The sequence below is a fragment of the Homarus americanus genome, unplaced genomic scaffold (genome assembly GCF_018991925.1).
Source record: "Homarus americanus isolate GMGI-L3 unplaced genomic scaffold, GMGI_Hamer_2.0 scaffold1024, whole genome shotgun sequence".
Classification (NCBI taxonomy): Eukaryota; Metazoa; Arthropoda; class Malacostraca; order Decapoda; family Nephropidae; genus Homarus; species Homarus americanus.
Genome location: NW_024715228.1, coordinates 6,617,096 through 6,624,619, shown reverse-complemented (window position 1 = coordinate 6,624,619; position 7,524 = coordinate 6,617,096). Strand labels below are relative to the sequence as shown.

The 7,524-nt window shown below is 43.2% G+C and overlaps 1 protein-coding gene across 1 annotated transcript; it reads left to right on the top strand.

Moving 5' to 3' along the window:
- The first annotated feature begins 310 nt into the window (after window positions 1–310).
- Window positions 311–7,233, top strand: LOC121856364 (Krueppel-like factor 12). The gene is made up of 5 exons (XM_042351881.1): window positions 311–434; window positions 765–1,776; window positions 2,041–2,146; window positions 2,511–2,824; window positions 2,939–7,233. The coding sequence occupies exons 1-5, from the start codon at window positions 378–380 to the stop codon at window positions 3,109–3,111; spliced, it is 1,662 nt and encodes a 553-aa protein (XP_042207815.1). The 5' UTR covers window positions 311–377; the 3' UTR covers window positions 3,112–7,233.
- The last annotated feature ends 291 nt before the right edge of the window (window positions 7,234–7,524 follow it).

The window sequence follows — 7,524 nt, the reverse complement described above, 5'->3', positions numbered from 1 at the left end:
TCCTTTTATTCTTCTTTTTTTCTTGTTTTCTTGTTTTTCTTCTTCCTCTACTTCATTTCCAGATAACTCGAACGTAAAAAGACTCGTAGTTTGTGTGTTTATTTTTATTTATCTTGCTTCCTTGTTCTCGCCTTCCTTCTAACTCTTTCTGTCAATATCCTCATATATCTTCATGTTGTACTGTTTCTATTTTATCACCATGTTTGTCCTCTCTTTATTCCTTCCTTCCTTCCTTTCTTATTCTTCACCCCATTTATGTCTCTCTAAATCTCTATCTCCTTGCCAACGCCCACCACTAACCTATCATCTTCATTTGTTTCAGGTTGTTTTAGAGGAGGGAGAGGGGAGCGCCGCCCCCGAAACTTGTCCCCCAGGCCATGGTGCCCGATCATGATCCCCGCCTCGCCACCCACCCCAACAACATGTCCAAGGAGGTACGTGTCCTACCATAGCCACTACTACACGAGGCCCTGGATGGGTATGTGTAAGAGACTAAACATAGGAGATATGGTTGAGGTTATCTTGTATTTCATGATATTTCTCTATGAGTATCTTGTTGTGACTTGTGAGGAAGTTGAAATTTATGTAAAGAAAAGAGAAAATTATTGACACGAATTATTACGGTAGTGAATAAAATTTGTTACCGTGAAGAGTAGTGTTCAGAAATATTAATCATATTACATTGTTTAAAAAACAGACATCACTTTACACATACTGTATGTATATAAGAGTTATAATATAAAGAATCTCTATCTCCTTGACAGGCGGAGGTGCCACCCGAGCAGTTAGAACCAGTGGACTTGAGTGTCAAGACCAAGGACGACCAACTAGCTGAGCCCCAGGTTGGTCCTAACCATGTCCAGCCGCTCCCGAAGCTTCCTGCAAGTCCTTCGGTCCATGTCCGACAACCTGGACCCCGGGGCCCACCGCTCAGGCTACCACCCTCCTCTAATAACAACCATAACCCGCACCCTGAGTACCATGGCCCTCCTAGACCACCCTCGGGGCCAATGGAATATAGCCCAGTTAGGGTGTCCGTTGAGAAGACTCGGAGGCCGCCGGCAGACGAACGACTGCCGGTTATAAGTGACCACAGAGTCTCGGGTGTCCATATCCAGAAGATGCTGTGTGAGCGAGTACAAAAAATGTCAGGTGACAGAGAGTCAAGTGAGCGGTTGCTGATGCCTCTAATTGACCCCATAAATGCACTCTCAGGTGACCTGAAGGTGTTAGATGAGAAAGTTCAAAGAGTGCAGTGTGATAGAGTACCGAAAGTATCCGGCGATAACATACATAAACTCTCTGAACAGCGGGTCACCTCCAAGCATACGGAGTGTGACACGTCTCCGCCAGTGAAACAAATGCCTCGTTATACAAAATGCTCCGTAGAGGCTCGCGTGTCGCCCAAACCTTCGGTGACATACACCATGACTGCATCATCCACGACACATACACCGTCTTCTTCAGCAGTGACCGTCCCACAATGCTTGACGGTGGAGCCCCACCGGGCAGTCGTCACCTCCAGTTCCACCTTCGCTAGTACAAGATCTCCTAAACACTCCCCTGACCACAGCGGCCTGGGGTCCCTCGACCTACCCGGCCTGCACATGAGCCTACCCCTCCAGAGCACCAGCTTCCCATGTATAAGCCCTGAGGAGTTGGTGGGCACCAGCGGCTCTCCCCTCCGGAGCAGTGACCCAGCTTTCCTCCTCCACATGTCCAGATTCCCCACCACCTTGCCACTGCCACTCGGCTTGGATCTCACACTCAAATCTGGTGAGTGTAATGATATTGATATTTAAACAGTTTATTTAGCCAGAAGAACACAGATATACAGTCGATTAAAAAATCATAATATTAACATGGCTGAGCCAGTTGAGAGCCTGAGCTCTCTTGTAGGCACCTGATATATATTGTACAGTGTTGCAGCCATTAGAAATGATGTTTTGATACAAATTGTAATCCAGGGTGTTTAACGGAGTGAGGTTATAGTCAATGATAAACTATTTATTCTAATTTTGTTTTTCATGTTGTTTACAGAGTTAGGTAAGAATCCAATGGACGCTCTCAACATAAACCTGGAGAACGCTTTCCAAAACGGCAGTTCTCCCCTCCTGTCCTTGCAGAGAATACGCGAAGCCTCATTGTAAGTAAAACAAACAAATCTGACCGCATCATAAATAAACTGTACCGCATTATAAATCCTCTAATATCTTGATAATCATCATTCAGTTTATCGTCCTTAAAAAGCTATAGGTAAAAACTATCGCTCTTAATGTGTTATAAGATTATTTTTTGACGTAAAGGAACAGTGTTGATCTCCCCCGGTACATTATACTGTAGTTTACTTTTAATAGTTCTCATAATCGATCAACCTCATTTTTCCTTAATGACTCTTAGAGCATAATAAGAGTATCCTTAACACAAAAACCTTATAACTTGCAAGATTTAGAATATATAACACTTGATGTGTAATCCTCTAACGGCGGTGTTTGTGGTGTACCCGACAGAGTGTGGTACGGGAAGCGGCCGTTTTGTGAGAGTCCCTCTCCGCCGCCCCGCTGTGCCTCGTCGGGAGGTCATCTGGCCTCTCCTTCACCTCAAACTACAACTCTTACCTCATCTACCATCTCATCATCCTCGTCCTCGCCGTCACCCTCGTCGCCACCAGCAGTAGCTCGGCCCACTGGTCGACCTCCTCCACCTCCAGCAGATTACTCAGACGCTCTTCGAAGGCGAAAAGCTCATCGATGTGACTTCGAAGGTTGCGAAAAAGTCTATACTAAGAGCTCTCACCTCAAGGCCCACAAGCGCACACACACAGGTACTGCTGGAAACTGTTCTCCTAATAATGCCCTCAATATGTTCACACAATGTCCGCTTTCATCAGACTTTTCTCTTCTTTGAAATAACGAGCAAATTGTATTGTGTTTTGCAGGAGAAAAGCCGTATCACTGCACGTGGGACGGCTGTAAGTGGAGGTTCGCGAGGTCTGACGAGCTGACACGCCACTACCGCAAACACACGGGCCAGAAACCCTTCAAATGTCAGCTGTGTCAGCGGTCCTTCTCGCGGTCAGACCACCTCTCTCTCCACATGAAGAGGCACTGAAGAGAGCAGGGGATTGTCCCAGTGTTTAGATCTCTTTTATACGAACTGATAATGTGAGGAAAGTGCCAGATGTTTCTCCACTAGGGTTCAGGTCCTCCACATCATGAGGCATTGAGGTGGATGGAAACAGTGCCAGGTACGCCACTGAGTCCTTACAAACAAACTGAAGGCGGGTACAGCTGAAACAGCGCAGCAGCCGGCTGATGACACACTTGGGCTGTTACTTCTCTCTGTAGCGTCAGTGAACTGTTTTTTTGGGAGTTACTTCCATCACAGTTCTGTTGAGTCAAACTTTCCTACCTGTGATAGGTGTCGCCTGCTGGTGAAAATTCCACGGAGAAAAAGTTACTATCTTCGATTCTTTGGGTAATCAGTATGTAAATTCATCATCATCTCGATTATGGCCGAGTAGTAACGTGTTTGGATTCCCTTCAATCATCACACCACATACTTGAAGCATATTAAGGACTGACTATTAAACGATCTCAGAAACTGTAACAGTTTGTTCATAGTTGATAAGATGTTTACTTTACAGTGAGGTACAACGGATATATATATTTATACACAGTCACTATACCATATTTCCTTGGAGGTTCGTCATGCTTGGGGTCTTTGCATTATTCCACGAACTTCAGTCAGTATTATCTGCCAGTCAACAATTCCTCCTCCCTGACTATGATCACTTGGCAAAGACATTCATAGATGACGGAGAGCGAGAGGCCAGTCAGTGTGGCGTGGAGCCGCGGGATGGTCCAGCAGAGACGCGGCCCAGTGGGTGGCCTCAGCCGGTGACAGTATCTTAGCATATCACTTGATGGCGGTGACACCCACAGATGGACCAAAGGAGTATATCAAACTACATCAGCACATACCTACTTATATACTATCTATATTCATTATATTCCTGCATTTTTGGGTGTTATTGTCAATCTCCTACACAATCCCATCATATCAATTGATATTTCAGAACACAAGACTAAATGTAACAGATTCTAGTTATGTATCGAGCGAGCGAAGAGAGAAAAAAACCCTATATATTTTGTAACAATGGTGCTACTAATGAAACATAAATATAGAAATATTCAATATCTTGTGTTACAAACAACCTGACGTCTCTCAACAAGTAAGAGTTTCTATTTTCTTACTCTCAAGTTTTTTTTATATATTTTTATACTGCCATATATAGCAATATCTCAAGTGGTTGTCTGTGATCGCGTGTCCACATGTTCGTAGGTTTAAGAGCTTCTATGTTGTTATTATTTCGAATTTTAAGTAGTTGTGTGTGCAGATTACTTGTTAGATGTGACTATGGTGTGGTTGGGTAGTAAAGGGTGGTTGAAGGTATTAATATATATGTAACGAGGAGTCGTCTCCCACATCCTCCTCCTCCTCCTCGTCTTGTAGCGGACGATTAACTCTTACTCTCTCGCTGCTGGCCTCAGGTGTTATCTCTTCCTCCGATACCAACAAGTAACGTAATTCAAGGTGAAGTATGGAGGTTTGTGTCCATGGCATCCTTGGAGCTGTTGACGGAACAACTTGTCAGCTAAACTTAAATTTTAATATCAACACGGGTCTTACTTCTTATAAGAATATAATCTCTAAAACCATTCAAATACAGCGTAATGTAAGTCTTGTGCCTCGAGATTACACAGTAGGAGACGCCAGAGGTAAAAAGAAGCCCACGAAAACAAACCTAAACCTATACTGTTGTCCTTCAACCTATGATCCTCTTATTATATAATATATAAAGGTCTGAACAAGGTACTCGACAAATGCATCAGAAAATAGATTACTTTTTTGGTGGACTTAAGTTTTAAGTTTTGTTAAGGGTTTCGTTAATATAGGTTGTTCATAAAGCTTTCATGGTAATGAAACAATTTACATTATATTCACAACATAACGACCGTAGCTACTGACGGCCATCAGTTTCTCTCACCTGACCACAGGGTGTCATACAGGTCGATGATGTTATAGACACAAAGTTTCATATCACCACAATTTGTCAAAGGCACGAGGTGCCATACAGGTAAAAGGTATCATATAGACACATGGTGTTGTACAGACACAAGTTGCTACGCATAAAGAAGGTGTCATTCAGACAAGGTCTCGTAGAGACAAAGTGTCTTCCAGACACAATGTGTCATGCAGACAAAGTCTCAAAGAGACATAGTGTCATACAAAGTCTCAATGAGACACAAAGTGTCATACAGACAAAGTCTCAAAGAGACACAAGGTGTCATACAGGCACAAGGTGGTGTGGGAGGGGTGACTCTTGCCAGCATTGTCCTCGAGCATTTGTGTCTTTCTCTTCATCTTCTTCCATGTTCACAAAGAGTACAAATAATTTCATATTTCTTTTCAATTTGTAAATACATCATCTTACTTCTCAAATATGTAAAATAAAATAAAAAATCTTTCGCACTTTTTTCAAGAGAGTTAGATAAGCTCTCACACTCAAGTGGTTGTGACTACTTCCCCCTGGTGACGCCTGCTGTGTGGGTGGTTACCTGAGTGATAGTGGTGGAGGGATCACAGCGCTGCACCAGAGAACATATCTTAGTGTAGGATACTGTAACGGGACTCTGGGTAGAGGATATTTACTGCTTGTCCAACTTGATGGTGGGGACATAAATGAAGGTGAACGGAGGATGGTATGAAACTAAATTTTTACTTTTAACAAATCTTTGTTTGTTGATGGCAGATGAAACATCAGTTAAATGACAAACAAATACAAAATGGGAATAAAGAAAGATACTGAACGACAGAGGAGTGACTATCAAGAAGTAGTCTGGCTTCCACAGTAGTGCGAGTGAAGGAGCAGGTGTGTGTTATCCCCTCACTTGTACTATAGACCGTCACCCTTAACGACAACATTTATGAAGACAAGGAACTTTCTAGATTTTTTAATTGTGTTGGCCGATGAGATTATTAGGAAAAAATAGCATAGGCAGCTGTTGGTGCTGAAGAAACCCCTGGTGATCTTATACATAAAATGGTGTTTGTCTTTAAACTTCAGAACCAGGCCATTGTTATTGTTCATTCATCACAGTGAGGGTTATATCATAGCTAGGACCAAGTTAGAGAAGTTTTGGTGTTTGAGTTAAATATATCGAGGTGGTGTGAGGCTGTATCAATGGTAAAATTCCTCTAATACACTGCTGCGTCATAAAAACGTTCGTATTCACCAAGCGTTTCTCAGTGACGGCAGCTGCTGGCGGCTGTCCTGTGTCACTGATGTGTGTTGATGATGCCAGCTGGAAGGGAACAGGTTCGCATGACAAGTATATGTGTTGGTCGCAGCCTCACACACCGTAAACGTCATCAACTGGACGCAAACATATTACCCATAGAACACAGTGACGAGGTTCTAAAATGCATCAATTGTTCTAAACATTATCTTGACGTCATTTTCTAGTGTTTTCAGGAAAATGCGATAACTATAGAATTCATTTCCTAAGGAATTTCTTATTTCAACCCGAAGCGAGGCACCTTATTGTCAGACAGGAGCTCACGAGGCTGCCTCTTATAATAGCTCAGTGCCATAAAAAAACAGTGAATCTCCCTGGTAAACAGTTGACTCGCAATAACTGTAGGTCAATGTGGACATCAAATACCGAATCAAATTTAGGAAAATAACTCAAATTATACCTGAAACCGAATATTATTCATCTTAAGTCACCCACTCGTAGGCGTGAAGAGTAAATACATAAAAGATAAGTTAAAATATGTGAAAAACTGGGACACAATTTTCATTTGTAAATGATTAGAATTCTTAATATGACATCCTCGTCACTGTCATTTACTTCTCCGTCAATTTCCCTCCAAGACGATACTACACGTAAGTCTCTAAGAAAGAATATTTCCCCGTCAGCGAAGCAAAGTTTTGCTGCTCTTCTCAAGCGATGTAAAGTGGAACACTTGGGATTTACCTTTATACCTTCTCTCTCTTCGCTCTCTTCTCTTTCTCTTTCTCTTATCTATGTGTGATATAAACGTGGCGGAAAGTTAAGGTCTCTCGTCCTTTGACTCATCAGAGTGATGTCCCTTCACCCCTCCATCCCCTCCTTCCTTCACCCCTCCATCCCCTCCTTCCTTCACCCCTCCATCCCCTCCTTCCTTCACCCCTCCTTCCATCACCCCCCCTTCTTGCCGTCCTTACTTCCCTGCCCTCCATCCCTCCCCGCCCCCCTACCCTCTGCCGTGAGCTGTTTACGTGTTAATTTAGTTTACATATGGGCTTCTTGTCGACGTGTCCGGGTATGTGTTGTCCACCGTTCAGTCTCGCAGACCATCAACGTCTAAGTGTCCGTCCTCTCGGTAATGGTGATCAGTGTCAACCTCCTTTTAATGTGTACTCGTCAACGTAAGCATTAAGCCTAACTATTTTTCCTTGCAGTGTTAAGGCGTCGA

Bases quoted from the DNA above. Each gene is read 5' to 3' on its own strand.
- LOC121856364 (XM_042351881.1), top strand. From the start codon at position 378: ATGGTGCCCGATCATGATCCCCGCCTCGCCACCCACCCCAACAACATG. The intron at 435-764 runs GTACGTGTCCTA...TCTCCTTGACAG, and splicing joins CCAACAACATGTCCAAGGAG to GCGGAGGTGCCACCCGAGCA. The intron at 2,147-2,510 runs GTAAGTAAAACA...TGTACCCGACAG, and splicing joins AGAATACGCGAAGCCTCATT to AGTGTGGTACGGGAAGCGGC.